The sequence below is a fragment of the Xiphophorus hellerii genome, chromosome 1 (genome assembly GCF_003331165.1).
Source record: "Xiphophorus hellerii strain 12219 chromosome 1, Xiphophorus_hellerii-4.1, whole genome shotgun sequence".
Taxonomy (NCBI): Eukaryota; Metazoa; Chordata; class Actinopteri; order Cyprinodontiformes; family Poeciliidae; genus Xiphophorus; species Xiphophorus hellerii.
The window spans coordinates 26,553,995-26,575,610 of record NC_045672.1 but is presented as its reverse complement, the minus strand read 5'-3'; the positions used below and the strand labels follow the sequence as shown (position 1 = coordinate 26,575,610).

The window sequence follows — 21,616 nt, the reverse complement described above, 5'->3', positions numbered from 1 at the left end:
AGCGTTGCCATGGAGATGGAAGTCTGGGACAATAATAATAAAAATAAATCTAATAATAAAAACTCACATAATTCATCTGACTAATATTTCAGAATTGAATAACATAGCGCATGGAGAAGAAATATAAATAGTTGTAAATTAGTAGAACATCAGTTCATAATTTCCAACAAGTTGCTGTTTGAATCTTTAAGACAAAACATTTTCGGCTTTGTGACGTCATTGTTCTGACATAGAACCATAAATTACGTCATAAACCGTCACCGACTGTGTGAGATTAAATTTCCTCATCATATTACTTTTCCACAAAGATGCTTTAAGGTCACTGTGTTACCAGCACCTGCCTAGCACCTGGGTTTTTTATTCGACCTAAGTAAACAAACCCTTCTGATACGGCTATAGTGATTGCTCAGAAATGACCTGTGTACGTCTTGTAAAAAAATAAAATAAAATACACAGATGTGTGTTTTCTTTTGTGGCAGTGATAATTTTAGCTCTTACACACAGCCTACTCAGAGCTACAATTGTAAAGGGGAAAAAAGTTAAATTAAAAAAGTAACTTAATGAGCAAAGTATAGAAGAGATTAATCTGTCACCACTCTTCACTCTTCAAACTCTATTAAATGCTTTAAAACCAAACTAAAAGGGGAGTTTTTATACAATAGATTTTAACTCAATGTTAATCAGAGTTTGAAGTCATTTATGTTGTAATTTCTACTTGATTTAGGGAAATTTTAGTCAATTTTCTGGAATTAGTTTTTATCATTTTATTGATTGATGTATTTTTCTTTACATTCTTTTCAATTATATTGCAAGGAAATGTTATAGGATTGAGTAATGAGTAATTGTTTTGTTAAAAACATTGATTTGTACATTTAATATTAACAAATGTATTAATATATTTATTTATTTTAAAATGTGTTTGTTTCTTTTGTTTTCCTTTCCCATTTTTCTTTATTTCTTCCTTTATTTCTTTATTATTATTATTATTATTATTATTATTATTATTATTATTATTATTATTATTATTATTATTGTTTGTAGTAATACATGTACTGTACAGTAGTATTTCCTCCTTTCCTCCCTAAAGTCTCTTCTTCCAGTCCAGTAGGTGGCGGTAATCCCGTTAACATCTCCTTGGCGTTCTGGAACAGGATGAACCTGGAAGTTCTGCTGCTCTTGAACGCACCGCGGTTTGCTCCGGAAACGTTTCCGTGTTATTGTTGTTGTGAGCAGTTAGCATGGGCAGCTACATGTCAAAAAGTTTCAATAAAAGGTTCGTTAAGGCTTTGTATTTGCATTTTATGGATTTTATTTGAAAGATTCTTCCTAAGCATATTATTAGTAAAGTTGTTTTTGGTGTAAATAATCTCATTATGTGCAACTGAGTGCAAACCGATGCTAATTTTAGTCCAACTAGCTATCCGCTAATTTTGCAGTTTTATTAATTACGCCACTTTTAGATTGATACATAATGTCTATTTGCTGTGGGCGGTTAAAGCCGAAGTCAAATCCCATCTTTGAAAACACAATCTTCTCAAACTAGGGGGATTCTGATCATTTCTTTTCCAGATACTGGCGTATATACTAGTTAAACTCTAACTTGATGGTGCAAAACTACGTACAAATTCTTTAAATCTCAGGTTTTAGTGAGTAAAAACGTTGCTTGTGGTGCTGCACAGTGACACATGGTAGCACTGTTGTCTTTTTGAACCTTCTAAAATCTTAATATAACAATAAAACACTTGTATAACAGTTACCAACCATTGCGATAGTGTACTTTTAATATTGAAGAAAAGAAATCTACGGAATGTGCCAATGTTTGTATCCGATTAATCAATTAACCGTAAGAATAATAATTTAATCGATGACTAAAGTAATTGCTAGTTGATTGATTTGTGAGTACATATTGACAAATGTGCTATGTGTTTAAATCAAGCTTTGATTCTCCTTACAGGCTGCCGTAGCTCCCCCCATGATGAACTTTGAGGGTTTGGACCCTGGGATGGGTGAGTACCCAGCCGGCCTTCATGGGACTCTGGAGGCCCGGCTGGAGCCCGCCCTGGACCCGCACCTCAACCCGAGCTTGCTGCAGGGCGTGGAGCTGGACCCGGAGGGGCTGGCTGTGACGGTCCCTGAGCCGGTGCACCTGATGGAGGGCGTGTTCTCTGAGCTCCACAGCGTGGTCTCAGAAGTTGGCATCCCGGTCACCGCAACCCATTTTGATCTCCAAGAGGAGATGCTGTGGATGGGAAACCACAGAGTGAGATCCTGAAGTACCTACTGCTTAATTTTATTACATTTATTATGTTTAATCGTCTTTCATAATTTCCTCTCCGTAGGGCCATGTCACGTCGTATTTTGGGCCGACAATGGGCCGCCATTCTTCTTTCCAAGTCCACGCCACAGATGACATCCGACACATTCAGAGCTTGGAGACGGGGGTGTTGTTCCTCTCTAAGAACAACCTCAAATGCTACACTAGAGGAGGCCTTGTTATGTTTGATTACCCGTAAGTGATGCAATAAATGTTTATTATACTGACAGTAATAGATTTACTACAAACAGCTTGCTTGAGCTTTTCCTGTTTTTTCCATGCACCAACCACACACTTCAATGTTTTTTATTGGGATTTTATTTGATAGATTGTTTTTTATTATTGTTTATTTCTTTATTTAAGGATTCTCATCAGTCTCTATTAAAGTAGAGACTATCCTTCCTGCAGTCCATACCACAAACATTACAATAAAGTCACACTTTTACAAACATTACAAAAAAGAAATACCTAAAAACACAAACAAAATAAACCACAAAATTCAAATCAACCGCCTCAATAACCTTAACATTTTACAACCAGTGTAAAAGGAAATCATGAAATACCTTAAAACACACAAACAAAATTAAAACACAACATTTCTAAGATAGTTAAAAAATAATTTACTTTGAGTATAAAATTCATCCATTATGTTATAGATTTTTTGAGGTTCTTTTTAAAATGTACATAATTAGCAATTAATGTAGTTACAGAAGGCAACATGTTGTAGTAAGCAACGGCTCTAAATAGTTACAAAACAGTAGAGGCTCGTCTAGTTTTTAGTTTTAAAAGCAGTTTATGTGAAGTCCAGATTTTGTGCAAAAAGAGAAAAAAGCTGCAAGCTGGCCTGTCACAGATTTTCATCCACGATCAGCATTGATGAATGAAATTAACATTCGTTATAAAATGACATCCCAGTTCTAGCATTGCAGCCTTATTTTTTTTTGTACCCCTCCAGGGGGTATTTTTGTGGGCTCTAGTGTCCCTTATATGACAGTAGGCTGACAGGAAATGGGGGAGGAGAGGGGGGAAGACATGCGGCAAATATTGTCGGGTCCGGGAGTCGAACCCGCAACAGCCGCGTCGAGGACTCAAGGCCTCCAAATATGGGTCACGCTAACCCCTACGCCACCACGGCACGCCCATTGCAGCCTTATTTTGAACTACCTGCCATTTATCCACATGCTTTTTGAAGTTTTTTGCCGTTCATCCAGATGTTTTTTAGACCAGTGGTGTCCAAAGTCAGTCCTCGAGGGCCGGCATCCTGCATGTTCTAGTTCTCTCCCTGCTGGTAGTAACAACCTTTTCAGCATGTCAATGTTCTTCTTAGGCCTTCTAATGAGGCATCATTAAACCAGAGAGAGAACAAAAACATGCAGGACCAGAAACTGCTCTAGACCAAACAGCTGAACAACGTGATGCAAAGTAAAGTATGAAATTCAATTCAAATATTGCATCCAAGTTATTAGGATTGCAGCTGAATTTGCCACCATGTGGTGATTGAACACAACATGTTGCAGTGAAGGTTTTAAAATGAGCTGACATGTTTTTCAGGATGGAGGAAGGAGCTGATATGCATAGTCTCCTGATGACGGATAACAACACTCTGCTCATGGGGGGATTACAGAACTACGTTGTAGAAGTTGATCTGAACACAGTTCAAGAAACTCAAAAGGTTGAAGCATTTTATGGGACTCATAATTAACTATGAGAGAAGTTTGAACTCATTTCATTGTCTTTTTACTGTTTGTGTGTATATTAGTTTACAGTTGAGATACCTGGAGTCGCAATAATGCGTCAAACGAGTCGTTTCTTCTTCTGTGGCCACACATCCGGCAAGGTGAGGAGTCCTCCAGGGTGCTGGTTTTAAAAAACATTAGAGCTGCAACTAACATTTATTTTAGTAAATGACTATTTTATTGACTATTCTGATGATTAAACGATTAATCTGATAAGTAAATTGACACATTCTGACAATTTGTTATTCAATATTAGAAATACATTAAAATAAGCAAATAAACAAAAAATTCAATACATTTTTAAGTAAGAAAATAAACATTTCAGTACCTAAAATACAATAGCAACATTACTGTTAGGAACAACGCTTGATCAAATGCAACAAAATTGAAAATACACTTCCAACATTAATATGTGGAAGTGTTGTATTGGACTTAACAGAAATACAGTGGATGGCTGATCTGTTGATTATTTTTTGGATTAACTGATAAATAATCAGATATCAAAAGGTGCTTAATTGGAGATTTTTTTGCAGAATTTGAATCAGACGAAACTAAAATTGTGCCACTTGAGGAATTATGGGTAAAAAATATTCACAAACAAAAGTTAGTTTTTTATCTTGAATGTAAAATATATGTATATAAATTTTTTTTTTTTACATTTTGGCTAAATATATGTTCTAAGTGTGTTGTTCTGTACATGCCAGATAATGATTAATTGATTACTGAATTAGTTGACTATTATTTAAATAATTTGATTAATCGTTTCAGCCCTAAAAAAGATGCTTTGGTCCATTTTTGTTTCTCACATTTGCAAACCTCTTGCAACAGGTCACCCTTCGAGATCTTCGCACCTTTAAGACGGAGAATGAGTTTGACGCGTTTTCCGGCAGCCTGTCGGACTTTGACGTTCACGGAAACCTCCTGGCTGCGTGCGGTTTCTCCAGTCGAGGCCTGAACGGGTTGGCCTGCGACCGTTTCTTGATGGTCTACGACCTCCGCATGATGCGAGCTGTTACTCCGCTTCAGGTCCACGTGGATCCCCTCTTCCTGCGCTTCATTCCCACCTACACATCCCGCCTGGTCATCATCTCACAGACAGGTATTTCACCCACAAACTGAAGCTGTTGTTGAACTCCGTCGTCCTCCTTCCAGGGTTTGTACAGGTCCTTGAAATCCTTGAAAATGGTTGAATTCCAATTAGGTGTTTTCAATGTTTGGAATGTGCTTAATTTCTGCAGAAAGTCCTTAAAAGTGCTTGATATTCAAACTACACAGTTTTATAATTTTAGGCTTGATTAAAAGAATAAAATTAGAAAATGTAATTTATTTTCATACATAGAATAAAAAGACACATTTTTATCTTCATATTTGAATTTAAATTAAAGCAAATTTTTCTTGTTTCAATTCAGTTAGAATGACCAAAATTATTTCTATTAAATAATAATTATTATTATTATAATTAGAATGAATCGTAATAATTATTAATTATAATTAATATAATAATATATACAATTATAAATTATAATTTGCTATTATTATGATGATTAGTAGTAGTAGTAGTAATAATTAAATAGAAATGATTTACAATTTAAATATTATTTAGAAATTATAACAATTAAATAGAAATTGCTAAATGCCTCAAAACACAGTAAGGACATTTTTTAGAAAATCTTTTGTGACTTTCTTTATGCATTTAATTTGTTTGGATTGTGTCAATGTTACCGATATTCCTAATTTCTTACAGACTTAATGATGTGTGTAATTTAAATAAAGGTTGGCTTATATCATACATTATTGAAATGGCTTGATTTTATTTTTTTGTAAAATTAGTTATTTTTTCTAGGAGCAGTCAGGTGTTCAGGATGAGTGTGAGAGACATTTCAAAACAACATTTTGTTATTTTTTTGTTTACCTTGCATCACCTGTAGAATGTAAAATATTCCCACAAAACAGAATTTAAATCTTATATAATATTGAATTGAAACTCTGATTTTTAATTCATTTGAATTGTTTTAATCTCCAAAGTCTGGTGCTGGAAAAGTTTGAAACTCACCTTAAAAATTCTTGAATTTTACTGTGGCAAAAGTGTACAAATGGCGAGTTTCTTTTTAAACATTCAGTCATCTTATTGAGTGTCCAAGCTGTCCACTTCCTGATTCTTTCTCCAGGTCAGTGCCAGTTCTGTGAGCCCACTGGTCTTGCCAACGTGGCGGACATTTTCCACGTCAACACTGTCGGTCAGCTGCTCATGAGCTTCGACGTTTCGTCGAGCAAACAAGCCTTGGCCTTTGGGGACTCGAGTGGGTGTGTGCACCTGTGGTCTGACGTCCCAGAGGTCTCCTTCAATGACTACTCTCGGGAAACAGACTTTCCTCTGCCCTGTCTGGTGGACACGTTGCCTCAGCTGGACTGGAATCACGACCTCCTGCCCCTTTCTCTCATTCCTATGCCGCTAACCAGCACCGAACCGCTGCTGTCAGACTGGCCCACTCCCCTGTCTACACCAAGTCCCAGGTAAGATCTGATCACAGGCAACAGCTGCTGTCGCATTTCTGCTAAGATCTGAGATTTAAGGTTTGCAGATGAAATCCATTGAAATGTGTGTCTCACTTCAAAAATATAAAATCTTACCAAGTATGTTTGTTCTAGTTTCTAGCGCAAATATCTTGGCACGCTTGAAATAAAACTTAAAAGTAACTTTTCAGCCATATTGATAAAAGGTACTAATTCCAGTGGCAGATTATTTCATCTATGAGATGGGAAACGTGTCATCTTGTCTTTACCAGTATGAATAGTACATGTGTATTGGGATCACAACATTCTGCTGCATCAGACTGAGATATCACCATTTTATTTATATTTATTTAAGATTCAACTCACCATACTGGAATGAAATATTAAATTGATTAGCAATAACCAAATTACTTCAAGCTTCCAGTTTTAGTTTCAGTTTCAAGCATTTATCATCCCGATGTGAGTGGATCTTCAGAGCTTTTGCATAACGTTGCATTGGTGGCATTGCTGCTGTTATTGAACAGCATTTATGGTTGCAGATGCACAGCATGCATGGCCTGTAACAGCTGTGGCAACATACTTTTTTTAAATTGTCCAATAAATTTTGTGGCATCATTTCTCCGCTGTTGATCATAATAGTGTTGGAAATATTCTGAGTCATTGTTAATCTAAAGCTGTGAATTTTTTATTATTTATATTAAGAATATCTTACAATTACAAATCACTCAGAGATTTCTGAGTGATTTTCTTTATAATTTACTGTAAAAGTTTTGGCTCCTTTTGACCTTTTTCACATTTTGTCACAATACTCCCACAAAATTCAATCTACTTTGGGTTTTATGTGTTAAACAAACACAAAATAATATCTAACTGTGGAAAATGATACATAGTTGTTGTTTTTTTTACAAATCATAAAATCACTCCATAGTATTCATCTCCTCTGAGTCATTTCTCAGCTGCAGATTTTTTGCAGTACGTCTCTTAACAGCTGGAGACTGGCATTTTTACCCATTCTTCTTTGCAAAACATATTTTTTCAGGTAGATATTCATATTAAAATAACTGTGTACCTGATCCCTTTTGTTGGGCAAACAAGGGCATAGAGGAGGGCACCTAAAAAAGACCCTGGTTCCTGGAAAAACACAGTTAAAAGGTTAAAAATGATGCTCAAAGGCAGAAGATGCTTCCTGATAAATATGGTGTGGCTAAATGCAACATTCCCCATCATGTTTTAGGAAGGAGTTCAGACTTTGGTATGAATAAAACTCAACATTCTCGACTTCTTTCTCAAGATGTACAACAGGAAGCAGTGAACTTGGGGCATTGTGCCACAGAAACCAAAGGGAAGTGGGAAAGAACTAGCAGAAATCACAAGTAGATTGTGCTTTTTTATTGTTTATTGGTCAGCTGACTATTAAGGAAAACGTAACATAATCAGTCTCATTTTTACATGTTTGTGAAGTCATACAAAGGAACCAAAACGAAAAACGTAACTGGATCCTGGCTTCATATTATTACGTAAATGTGGAACTGATGCTTGAGTTTTATTGTTCTATTGCAAGTGACATTATTTACAGTTTCTATTTTACATACTCAACAAAAAGGAGAAACAACACAGATATGGGGAAGAAATGGCTGAGATTTAGCAACAGTGTGCATAAAGCAGACGTCAGAGTGGTGGTTTTAGTCATGGTGTTGCGTGATAAAACATCTGAAAACTCGTTTCTCTCCACAGGCGAGCTCCTCCGGTCGACCCAGAAATCCTGCGCACCATGAAAACCGTCGGTTTCATCGGTTATGCACCAAATCCTCGAACACGCCCTCGAAACCAGGCAGGAAAAAACTACTTTAAATTCTCCTCCTGAGTTCAAAATAATCCCTGTTTTATTAGGTGTTTATTTGATGGAATCAGCAGTGCCACAAATATTAACAACTCTAAGAAATCCCTATTAAATAAGTTAAATAATAAAATGTGTTCTGTACTTTTTAAAATTAATCAGCACATTTAGAAACTTCTAATTAGTAATCCACAACTTAAATTTAGTATAAAAACAAATATGAAAATATTTATGCTTTTTAAAAGCACAATCTATTTTTTGGCACTGTAGCCTATATTGATCTTTTCCACCTGAAGATATTGATTAAATCATTAAAGTAGTAAGAGACACATCAGTGTTTATCGAGGCTTTCTATGCTAGTGCATAAAACAATATCATTTATTTAAAGGAATTTTAATTTGTTTACCAGGATTAAAGATTATTAAGCGTGCCAACAAGTGTAAATAAATAAATTAGGACTGCAGGTAACGATTATTTTAACAATCAGTTATTCTATCAATTAATTAATTAGTTGATAAGTCCAGACTGAAAACGTATTTCTTTTCCCTTCACCACCATTTAAAATAAAGGAAAAAATAGTACTTAATTGATTTTAATTTGGGGGAAATTGCTGCAACTGAAATTAAGTATGTTTTAGTTTTTGTTTGTATTATTAGTTTCTGTATTTATAGTCACATGATGTTTTAGTGCCAGTTTTATTATCGTATTGTTTTTTTTTAAATAAAACTTAATTTTATTTCTTATTTTATTATTTATCTATCTATAAAGTTGCATTTATTGTGAAGTACATTGGTCAGCTGAGGCTGTTGCATTTATGTAACATTAATCAATATTTATATGGTATTTTTACATAGCACTTTTAAAAATTAATGTGCTACATAAATAAACTTTGACTTGACTAATCGAACAAAAATTTGGCACATTTTGCAGATTTTACATTTAACCCCTTAAATCCTGTTTAGTACCATATTAGAAATACATTAAAAGATACAAATGAACAAAATTAATTTACTTTTAAAAGAAAAAATAAAAATTTTATTGCCTAAAATGCAATAAAATATAATTTCTTTAGTGAACGCTTGATAATTTGTAGCAAAAGATGAATCTGCAGCTAAAAAATACATTTAACATCAACATGTGAAAAGCTCAGTTCTTCCTGCTTGACTTGAAATCAATACAGTGTAGGGTTGATCTGTTGATTATTTTTGGATTAACAAATTGATAATTGGATGCAAAATGGTCTGAACGGAGATTTTTTTTAAAAAATGCAACTAGAGGAGATTTGAGTCAAACGAATTTATAGACAGAGAAAGTTTTTTATCTTAAATGCAACAGTTTTTATTTAATTACCACTCTGACTGTGGTTCTTTTATTAAATTGCCCTTTTTTTTTAGTCTGTATGCTCCAGTTAAAAATCTATTTCTAAATTAGTTGACAGTTACTTCAATAATTGAAGATTATACATAAACATTTGGCTGTTGTTTAATTTTTTTTTGTAATGTAACATGTTGATTTCAGGTTCCTTATAAGATTAAAGACGTGGAGCTCGATTACGATAATTACAACCAGGTTCCAGAGTCGCCCATCGGACGTGACGAAGAGCCGCACCTCTGCATGGTGCCCAAGAAGTACAGGAAGGTGGGAGAAGCTAATAAAACAGCTTTTATTCTGTTCGTTTGGAGAAAACTTCTTCTAAACGTGTTTGTTCTGTTCCAGGTCACCATTAAATACTCCAAACTTGGATTGGAGGACTTTGACTTCAAACATTACAACAGAACTTTGTTTGCGGGTCTCGAGCCTCACATCCCCAACGCCTACTGTAACTGTATGATCCAGGTAAAGGACGCGAGCGCTCCGGTCCAGGTTTTGTGTAGAGTCGTGTTTTTAACGCTGCTGCTGCTGTTCGTTTTGGTGTTTCAGGTGTTGTATTTCCTGGAGCCGATCAGGTGTCTGGTGCAGAACCATTTGTGTCAGAAGGAGTTCTGTTTGGCCTGTGAGCTGGGTTTCCTCTTCCACATGCTGGATTTGTCACGAGGAGATCCGTGTCAGGTTCGCTTTTATTCAGGACCCAACATTTAGGAAATGTCAGGCAGGAAAAGTATTTACAGTTCTGAATGAGTAAGAAAAAAGAAAATTAGTTTTTGTTTATAGTTTAAACTTCAGTTTATTCCTCCTTCCATCATGTTTCTTTTCTTTTTCTTCCTTGTTTCCTTCTCTCACTTCTGTCTTTTTCTTTATCTGCTCAGCTTGTTTTGTTTCTCTCCTTCTTTCATTCCTTCATATTTCATTCCTTCTTATTATCCTTCCTTCTTCCCTTCCTTTTTGTTTCCTTCTCATCCTTCTTTCATTCTATCTGTCTACCCTTCCTTCCTTTTTTGTTTCCTTATTGCCAGTCCATCCATCTTTTTTTCCTTCGATTGCTTTTTTTGCTTCCTCATCATCCTTCATTACTTATTTCCTCTTCCGTCCATCCACCAATTCATTCTTCCTTCCTTTTATTTTTGGTTCCTTATTATCCTTCCTCCCTCATTTTCTTTCCCCTCCCATGCATCCATCCTTCCCTGTTTTGTTTCCATCCTCTTTTGTTTCCTTCCTTGTTTTGTTTCCTTGTCAACTTCCTTTCCCCTTCCATCCATCCATCCTTAATTCCTTTTTTGTTTCCTTATCATGCTTCCTTCTTCACTTTCTTTCCACTGCCATCAATCCCTCCCTCCTTTGTTTCCTACATTTTTTGTTTCCTCTTCATCTTACCTTTTCCTTATCATCCATTTATTAATCGTTCCTTCCTCTGTTTCTTTATCATCTTTCTTCCTTTTTTGTTTTCTTATTATACTTCCTTCCTCTCTTCCTTTACCCTTCCATACATCCTTCCTTTGTTACATTCCTTTTTTGTTTCCTTATGATCTTTCCTCTAGTTTTTGCTGAAGGTTCAGTATTTAATCTTTGACCACTGTAGGAGCATCTGCTCTAAATTCATTGTTCTATTTTACATTAAATTGACTAAAAAGTTTAACTTCATTCTGGAAAACTTGTAAAATGTGTTGAAACTCGTCAATCTTTCCAACATTTACTAAAATAATCTCACCCTGCAGCCGTAGGTTTCCTAACCGTCCAGCTCCTCATTTCTAGGCCAGTAACTTCCTCCGCGCGTTTCGTACCATCCCTGAAGCCTCGGCTCTCGGTCTCATCCTCGCCGACTCTGATGAGCAAACTGGGAAAGCCAAACTGGGACGCCTGATCCAGAGCTGGAATCGCTTCATCCTCACCCAGCTTCACCAGGAGACTCAGGAGCAGGAAGGCCCGCAGGCCTACAGGGGGGTCAGCAGCAGGTCAGAGGTCAACTTCTACCTCAACGGTGGTTCTGCTCTGGTCCAAACAGGAAAAAAATAAATGTTTTTTTTAACTGGTGTCAGCTCTCTGGGCTCCTCTGCTGAGTCGGCCATCGGGAAGCTGTTTGGCTGTGAGGTGGAGAACAGCAGCCTGTGCCGCTGTGGGAAGGAAACGGTGCGATCCTCGCTCACCTTGCTCTTCACCATGCATTACCCAGAGCAGAACTCCCAGGGTGAGTTTCCCACATCCATCAGTATCAGCTAGGGATGCAAGTTATTGATTAACGAGTTCATTGACCGTAACGGTCATCTAACGGTTAATTGATGAGCGGCCATTTTCTCTTGTACGAAAAGGGCTAAATTTCTCATAATGCACTGAATTAGACAAAAATACAATTACATTTTAGCATTAATTTGTGTCCGCTCTATTAAATACTGGCTTAATAAACAGAAAATTCGGTTTTTCTTGCATTATTAAATTTAGACATTTTTATAAAACATAACAAAACATCAACCTCTAAAGTTGCTGGATAGAAAAATAAAAGATGAAAAGAACAAAATATGTGAAACACTTAATTCCCCATGAACAGAGAGATATTCATAAAGAAATACAGTCTGTGGCTCTTAAAGGACTAGTTATAACTCCAAGAAGCGCATTTATTCGTGACTAAAGTTGGGTGGTAACTATTTACATTTATTAATGTTTAGGATCACTATTACTACATTGTACTTTTTGCTTTCATTATGAAGTATCACTATTAATACTTGAGTAAAATTTCTGGATTCTCTACACAGAGTAACTTTACTTTGTTCTAACCAACAATTCACGAGACACACACCTGCAGTTTTTGTTGAAGCTTTATTATATCGAAAGAAATTAATTTGTATTTTTTTTTAAACCTGATTGTGTTATTTTGCATTGTTATATAAATTATTTTAATTTAGATTTTTAAAATACCAAAATTCTCAAATAAATTTATATTTTAGTCCTTCTGATGATGTCATTTTTAATTATTAAATGACTGTTTTGATCACTTAGTACTTTTTTATTCATACTTTTGTGATTTCTTGGACGGCTATTCTCACTTGACTATTTTTGACCACTCTACCCACCTCTGTTTAGGGAAGCCCTCAAAATCAACAATAAGCAAATTATAAAACTAGTAATCATTTTTCTGCGTTGCGTCATTCGTTTATATTTTATCTCGCCTTCGTAGCACTAGCACATCAATCATTTTTGTGTGAGATGACTCCGTCATGCAGTTCGGTTGAATACGCGCTATTAAGTTGATAATTTAAGGAGCTTGTGTGTTTATATTTCAAAACAGAATGACATAAAGTGCCTTTTGCGCAACAAACTCCGTTTAGACCGTTTTATTTTCCTGCTGATAGCGCCATCTTTGTTCCTGCCTCCGCTTAAAATGACCCGCGGCGCCCTCTGGTGGATGGCGGCGGAACTACAACACTTAAAGAAGGTCTAAGGCAGCGGACGTTATTAGTTAATATATTGGAACTAATCTATTAATTTTGTGATATAATTATTTAATCAACTATTAATCGACAATTAAACTTAAGTTGATACATTTTTTGCATCCCTAGTGTCAACATTTTTTCTTATGTAGCAAAGAGTATTAATTTCATTGTGATTTTGTAGATAAAACAATAAAGGAGTGTGACTTTGCTGAGATTCTGAAGAGAAGCATCTGTTTGGAGCAAAACACTCAAGCATGGTGTGAAAACTGTGAGAAGTACCAGCCCACAGTGAGTTAAATCTCAGTACATTAAATGAACTTACACCTAAAGTCGACTCTGTGGCGTTACGATGTTTTTGTTCTCCGTTGCAGGTTCAAACACGCAACATAAGGTGTCTGCCGGATGTCCTGGTCATAAACTGCGAAGTAAACAGCGCTAAAGAGGCCGAGTTCTGGAAAGTTCAGGCAGAGGTGAACAAATCTTAGTTTGTTTTCCTTTGTGATTCATCAGGGAGTTTTATTTGCACTTAGATAATGGGGATTTTTTTTGTTTATCTTTACAGTGTGCTTACAATAAGGCCATGCAGAAAGAGGCCATGGAGCCTGCAAAGCGTCCTGAGCCGCCACCCATGCCTACAGAGTGGTGCTTGGAGTATGACACCTTTGATTGCTCATCTTGTTTTTCTGTTACAAAAGTATGCAATAACTTACTGGAGGGAACGTTCAGCTCTTTGACTTTATAACAGCAAAAACAAAACAAAAAAATAAATAAAATCATTCTTTAGCAAGTCTAATTGTAAACCTAGTTGAGCTGTTGCACCTGGAAACAAGATGCCAATTTAATTAAATTTCCCTTTGGGATCAATGAAATATTTTTGAATTTGAATCAAATTTCAATAAGAGAGCTGTTAGCTGAAACAAGGTAAGTTAAAGTAATGGTACATGAAGTGTGTTGGGAAAAAAAAGTTTAAAATGAAGACATATCAGGATTGGAAACCCTTATCAGTTTGGTTTTAAAAGTCTAAGAAACACAACAAAAGAAATATTCTGAAACAGAAGTCGATATTTGTAGCCAAACTGCAAGAAATCAAATGCAATTCAAATCAAAAATACTAGAACTAGAACCACCATTAACACCAAAACCAGAGGTTTGTAATGCAAAGAGCCACATTTACGTTAGTCCAGCTAAATAAGATTACTTAGAGCCGGGAATGTTAGATTAGCTTTAAAAAACGTTAAATTTTTGATAAATATCTACTTCTAGAAATTTGTGGTCATTTTTACAGAACCCCAATTTATTTTACCTTTAGGTTTTAAAATACAGGTAAACATAAAACTTTTGCAGAAAAGAAGATGGGATGTGGGAGGCTGAAATTTATGGAAAATGAAAATTTTGTTAGTTTGACTTTATTAAACATAGTGTAATAAAAAAATAAATAAACATAGATACATACAAACAAAATAAATTTAAAAGAAAAGCAAGCAAAAGAAGAGCAGTTGTAAAGTATATTTACCCGTTCAAAGGAGTAAATAACGTAATTCCAACAAAAAATAGATTTACAACAATATCTCTTTATTTTTATTGCCATTTGTCGTAAAAAAATCATTCATTACATAAAAATAAAACTGCTTAAACCAGCGTTTGTTATAAAGCTATTTAAAACATTACGGTTTATATTTTTATCAAAATTGTAAAACAGCCGACTGGACACCCTCCCAGGGTGATCATTTCATATTTTCGTTAAAGGTTAAGGGTCATTTTCAGCAATTTTACATCATAAAGATGAAGAAATTGGAAGAATTTTACATATTTATGAATGTAATTTATAAACTGTAGTTGCTGCCTGGCGGCTAGCCGGCAGACTCGACTCTGTTTGGATCAGTGAGTGTGATTTAACTCATTCTGGGTTCCCGTGTTTGCGCAGCGGGGAGGAGATATGCAACACGGAGGGTTTCACCTTTGACACCCGGGCCGAGGATCTGCGGCACGTCTGGATCCCCGCCACCCTCAAGATGTCCATCAGCAAAAGTCAAGGGCTGGAGATTGTCAGCTGGTCCGAAGGCGATGAAGTGAGGGTAGAAACTATTATCATCATGGCGTTCAGATTTCTGTGGCGGCTCAAACTCTTTATGATGTCTGTGTGTAGATCAGCGCTGCTGATGAGGCGGACGGGGTTTCCCTGTACGACCTTGTGGTCACCGTGCCGCACATCCAGGACGCTCGCACCGGCGGAAACCTGGTCGCCCACATCAAAGTGGGCGAGACATACCATCAAAGAAAAGAGGTAAGCTGAAACATCAACAACAAAAAAAAAGTTACACAGTGTCTTTCAAAGGTAAGCACGCATATTTTATCAGAATATAACCAAAAACATATATGGAGTTTTATTTGATTGTTATGTGATAACTAACAATTATTTTAGTAACCAGTTATACTGACAATTAATCAATGAATCAAATAAGAAAATTAGCATAGTCTGCTGATTCTTCATTAAACCACGTATGCTTATTTTATACAATACTAGAAATGCACTTAAATATACAAATAAACAATTAAATCAAGAATTTAAGACTTTTTAAGACCATTATGAATGACATTTAAGACCTGCATCACAGGGGGAAAAAGTACATACAAGATTAGACACGTCAAAACAAAATGTAAGACATTTTAAGGTCAACTTACATATTTTCTAATTAATTTAAGACATTTTAAGGTCTTAATTTTAGATATATGAATTTAAGACTTTGTAAGGATGTTTAAATTTCTTTTTTAAATATTGCAAATTTTATTGCCTAAAATAAAATGTTATTTTTATTTTAGGCATACAGGGTACTTTATTTTATAAAGAGAATGTTACTGATTCAAATATCAAACCAAAAATCTGTAACGGCTTTGATGATCACAAACCAAAACTTGTATATTTTATGTTCAGCCACTGTGTTTTGTAGCAAAGCTGGGTTTTAATGAATCAAGACATGTTTAGGCCTGTAATGAAGGCAGTTCACGTAGCGCAATCATCATGTTGTGTTTACTGATGCAGAAAGTCATACATGCTTTATGTGTTTGTGAGCCCTGGTGTTTTTGTTTTTTTCCTATTTTTTTCCTATTTTAACATGCAGGGTAAAATAGGAAGCGGTTCTGGCACTGGGAGCCTCTTAAAAAATGAAACAACACACACACAAACGCCTTTGGAGACCAAAGAACAAAAAGAAAGAAAATAAGAAAGAAAAAATACTAAAAAAAGAAAACTTCCTGGTTTTAAATTATGTTTGTATTTCAGGGAGTCACACACCAGCAGTGGTACCTCTTTAATGATTTTCTAATCGAACCCATTGATAAGGTAGGATTTTACCACTTGTTTAGTTTGTTATGCAGCATCTTGTTTGCTGTCAGAATAAATGTTCTGCTCTGCTGTCGACTAAAGACTGAAGCAGCTCAGTTTGACGTCAGCTGGAAAGTTCCTGCCATCCTCTACTACGCCAAGAGGAACTACCACTCCAGATACGACCTCCGCAGTAAGTTAACCTTTGATCTGCAGGATTTATGTTTGACTTTAAAGTGGTTCAGATCCGATCACCGTTTGGTTTTCAGTCAAAAATCCCATCGATGCCAGCGTTCTGCTGACGGAGGCGTCGCTGGCTCGGAAACAGAGGAAGAGTCACGCCACCTTCATCCCCCTCATGGTCAGCGAGATGCCACAGGCGGGCGACCTGGTGGGACTGGACGCCGAGTTCGTTACGCTCAACCAGGTGGGTGGGATGGACGGACTGATGGACGGATGGAGAGATGTACGGAGAAATGAATGGATGAACAGATGGTCAAATAAATGGATGGATGGATGGATGGACGGATGGATGAACGGACGATCAAATAAATGGATGGATGGATGAACAGACGGATGGATGGACAGATGGATGGATGGACAGATGGATGGATGGACAGATGGATGGATGAACGGACGATCAAATAAATGGATGGATGGATTGAGAGATGGATGAGCGATGGATGGTTTTACAAATTAATGGATGACTGGCTGGATGGACAAATTGTCAGACAGATGGATTTCCTGGTAGTTTTATATTAAGTATTATATTGTATTCGTATGTTTATGGGGCTTAGTTTGTATTTTATATTATTACTATTCACTAATAATAATTAAGTAGCTAAACACTTAATTCTGATCACTATTCATATTATATTAAACAACATCATAATGATTATGATCATTTTTACCACCATCGGACCTCCGTAAACAGATTTAAAATTTTTTTACTCTGAGAAGTTTTGGAAAGAAAACCTTAATTCTAACCTGGCGTTTTGTTGTTGTAAATTATATTAGAGATTAAATCATTAGTTATTTAATAAAACACAACTTTTCCTTCAAGTTTAACTTTTTATTTAAACAGTTGCCACAGACCAGGGAATTTATAGATATTTACAAAAACAAGACAAAACATGAAGCTTTCTGTTCAAATGCCTGGGACTGTTACATGTCTGATTCTGTCCAACAGTAACTTTGCATTTTCTAATCCTTATCATAACAGTAAACATTATCCTCTAATATTTTCTTCTTTAGAGAAAAATACTAGAATATACCATCATAAAATGAACTGAATGATCTGACTTTGTCTGCAGGAAGAGGCAGAGCTGCGGAGTGACGGCACCAAGTCCACCATCAAACCCAGTCAGATGTCCGTAGCCAGGATCACCTGTGTGAGGGGCCAGGGGCCCAATGAGGGGGTCCCCTTCATCGACGATTACATCTCCACTCAGGAGCAGGTGAACAACACCCTGATTCCTTCGTCTGCATTTATATGTTTCCTATTAGTGCGGCAGACAACTGAATATTTCAGCAAAGTATTTTACAAGAACCTAACTTGGTACAGATGTTCCCAGTTCCTTGCTATGTGGGAAAAAAGAAAGTATTAGCCTATGACAAATTCAAGATGGCCGCCATCGTCTTCAATGAAAATTTGTTCTACTGTAAATGTGCCAATATTTATCACTGTATTGTCAAAACATACAGAACTGACCCCATAGAAATTATATCCACTTTTTATTTTTCAAGATGGCCACCACAGTTGTCATGGAAAACACCTTGTTAGATGATTGTGTTTGGTGTTAAATAATAGCCTGCATATTTCAAAACATAGAAATCGTATATATTTTCTTTATCTCGTGCTTCCTTTTTCTGGTGGACATTTTTCAAAATGGAGAAAATGGAGAATATATGTTAGCACTAAAGTCGACGGTAGCTATTTTGGGCACAGCTAACCAAAAGAATTAGGTTCACCAACCACTAATCAGCTAATCATGAATCTTAGCTTTACTAATGCTAAACTGATAAACACAAAAACATTAGTGAAACCTAAAGCCAAACAGCTAAACACAAAAGTCTTAGCAGAAGCTAATGCTAATCCACTGAACACATAATATTAGCAAAAGCTAATGCCACACTGCTAAACACGTAAAAAATTAGCAGAAGCTAAAGCTAACCATTAAGACGACTCTCACACATCTTAATCTACTTCCAGTTGGTGACTGGTGTAAAACTTGCTATCAGCAATGTCCTCAGTTTTGGCAGCCATCTTGAAAAATGGCCGTCATCCTGAAATTCAAGTGGCTAATGGGAAATATGAAAATCATAAATTTATGGCCTGAGAAGTGAACATTTTTATTTTTATGCTTGTGTCTGCACTTTAAATATTTTTCCAGTAATGTGCTGCACTATGTTGCTTTGGTCCGGTCCATCACTGAAATAAAATATTAATATTTCTTGTCAATTACATGCATCAAAACTGAAAATTCCCATATCATTTGGTCTGTAAATGCATCAACTAACTGCATTAAGCTGCTGAGTTCAAAACTACTTCCTGCATTAAGTAAACTGCAGCACATTTTGGGTTTTTTTCTATGCTTATTACATTCAATCGTTGAACAGAAAACATGGAGAATCTAGTTTTAAGGTGTAGTTTTTTTTTTTTAGGTGGTCGACTATTTGACGCAGTACTCCGGCATCAAACCAGGAGATCTGGATGCTAAAATTTCCTCCAAACATTTGACCACACTGAAGTCCACATACCTAAAGCTTCGCTTCCTCATCGACACCGGCGTTCGCTTCGTCGGCCATGGTTTGCAGAAAGACTTTCGGGTCATTAATCTCCTGGTAAGTTGAGGAATTTAGTTATTTCCACCTGAGTCAGATTCAGTAATGTAATGTTAAAACCTTTTATTATGTAAACTCTGAATATTTGGTGTCTTTAAGGTCCCCAAGGATCAAGTCATCGACACGGTCTACCTTTTCCATTTGCCCCGGAAGAGAATGATTTCTTTAAGATTCCTCGCTTGGTATTATTTAGGTGAGATGATCCAGCATTTATAAACGCCACAGAGACGAAGTGACAGACATAAATCTTAACATCCATATATAATCTGATACTAAATTATCCGACTGCCATGTTGAAAACTGCCTGAAGAAAATGGTTCCATATGGGAGGAAAACATAAAGATCTGCATGGTTTTATATTTAATGCTGCGATTATTTTCATATACTAACAACATTGTTGAATGTTTGGATATTTATTTCGATTTACACATAGGTTGACACAGAATTAAAATTCAGCTTAAAGTCAAAATCTGAGAGAAAAAAAAGTCAGAATTCTGAGATTAAAAGGGAAACTGAGACTAAAGTAAAAAATCTGAGATTAAAAATTCAAAATCTAAAAAAAAGGAAACTGAGATTAAGTCAAAATTCCGAGATTAAAAAGTCGGAATTCTGAGAAGAAAAACTGAATTATTTTCTTTAGTGGGCTTTATCCTCTTCTGTAGATAAGTGCACTATATAATAGACCAAAAAAAGATTTTACTTTTTCCAGTGAATTGCACCGGCTCCTTCATCTCACGCTCCTTCATTTCTGGAATATCCAAACTGGAAATGAATAATGGGAAAAATCTGGAATGCTGAAGTGGGAATTGTGAGAACCGGTCATTCCAGATTGTTGTCTTTGTTGCGCCGCTAGATCTCAACATCCAGGGGGAAACCCACGACAGCATAGAGGACGCACGCACCGCCCTGCAGCTCTACAGGAAGTACCTGGAGCTCAGCCGCGGAGGTGGGAGCGACGAAGTAAGGAAGGTCCTGAAGGGACTCTACGAAAAAGGCCGCCAGCTGGACTGGAAAGTCCCAGATTCGGATACTGGAGACGGTCAAGGTAGAACAAAACGGCACCAGAGAGAGATGAGCAGTTTCTAAGAAAATTCTCTGAACTGAGTGTCTCCTACCTTCAACAGGTGCTGCTGTGTTTCCCTCAGTGATGGGGTTGTGATCTGACCTCTGACCTTACAGCCACACTGGATCCGCTGTCACCAACCCACTCGTTTTATACTTATTTCTTTTTGCATTATGTTGAGCAATATTGAATGTTTGTACAGTTCATTTCAACTGGAGAAGCTTCATTATTGAATCAGTGACCAAACAGTTTCACTCTTTTATGTTTTGTATTTCAAAATAAAAGTGTTAAGTTAAAATTTTTTTTATTCCTAATAGTATTTTTTACCATGTTTTTTGTCTAGATTTTAGTGCAAATATCACTAGAAATAAGACAAAACTAACTTACATAACTTTTCAGCAAGATATAGGCGCTTAAGTCAATAATCCCTTAATATTGATTTTAAAAAGCACTTGATTATTTCACCTTTGACCAAACATTTTCTAAAACTATAATTTCATGACATTTACAGTTTTAACAAATATGTAAAAAAATTTATATACTGCAACTTTAAAGCCAAAATTGTCAAAGAAAAAGAGTCAAAATAAACTCTGAACAATGATCTGTTTAAGCCTATAAAGGTGATTTCAGGCGTTACTATAATTAAAAAGTATTTTTTCCCAACAAACTTCAATTACTCAGTGGAGACGCCTGACATTTTGGTTGGGAAATCCTGATTTTGCAGGAAGTTGGCGGACTTGCTGCTCCAGCTTCACATCTAGTTCTTCTGTACAATACCGCCATCTGCTGGCTGGATGTGGTATTGCTCATCTTTCATAACTTGTGCTTCTCTACTTTAGCGCAAACATATTTCGGACGGAAACATTTAAATTTTTAGGTATTTAAAATGAAAAAAAGCACATTTTATATTCTGATGGCCCAGTTTTACGACGGAGTATTAAGCTACGCTAAGAAAATGAAAATTACGAGATGTAATATTACGAGAATAAACTCGAAATAAACAGTATGAAAACAATAGGCTGTCGCTGCTCGGGCCTAATAATGAGCGGAGAATAAATGAAGTCGAAATAATGACTCCTCTGGTAATGTAACGACTTTATTTTCGTATTATTTCGACCTCCTGTAATATAAATATTCTCATAATACTTTGACTTCATTTGCATTTTTTTAGCATCGCTCTAGTG

At 36.0% G+C, this 21,616-nt stretch overlaps 1 protein-coding gene across 1 annotated transcript; it reads left to right on the top strand.

Annotated features, from left to right (window-relative positions):
- Positions 1-1,142: 1,142 nt before the first annotated feature.
- pan2 (poly(A) specific ribonuclease subunit PAN2) lies at positions 1,143-20,730 on the top strand. The gene is made up of 26 exons (XM_032554812.1): positions 1,143-1,273; positions 1,955-2,260; positions 2,340-2,509; positions 3,866-3,986; positions 4,074-4,151; positions 4,879-5,149; positions 6,219-6,564; positions 8,299-8,395; positions 9,920-10,039; positions 10,118-10,237; positions 10,322-10,450; positions 11,531-11,730; positions 11,815-11,963; positions 13,385-13,491; positions 13,575-13,673; positions 13,766-13,854; positions 15,128-15,272; positions 15,350-15,487; positions 16,484-16,543; positions 16,628-16,718; positions 16,795-16,952; positions 17,839-17,982; positions 19,190-19,369; positions 19,469-19,562; positions 20,223-20,414; positions 20,494-20,730. Exons 2-26 carry the CDS (start codon positions 1,973-1,975, stop codon positions 20,526-20,528), a joined length of 3,621 nt encoding a protein of 1,206 aa, XP_032410703.1. The 5' UTR covers positions 1,143-1,273; positions 1,955-1,972; the 3' UTR covers positions 20,529-20,730.
- The last annotated feature ends 886 nt before the right edge of the window (positions 20,731-21,616 follow it).

Excerpts from the sequence above, each read along its gene's own strand:
- pan2 (XM_032554812.1), top strand. The coding sequence starts at position 1,973 with ATGATGAACTTTGAGGGTTTGGACCCTGGGATGGGTGAGTACCCAGCC. Across the intron at positions 4,152-4,878 it reads GTGGCCACACATCCGGCAAG|GTCACCCTTCGAGATCTTCG; the intron begins GTGAGGAGTCCT and ends CTCTTGCAACAG. Across the intron at positions 13,674-13,765 it reads TCTGGAAAGTTCAGGCAGAG|TGTGCTTACAATAAGGCCAT; the intron begins GTGAACAAATCT and ends TTATCTTTACAG.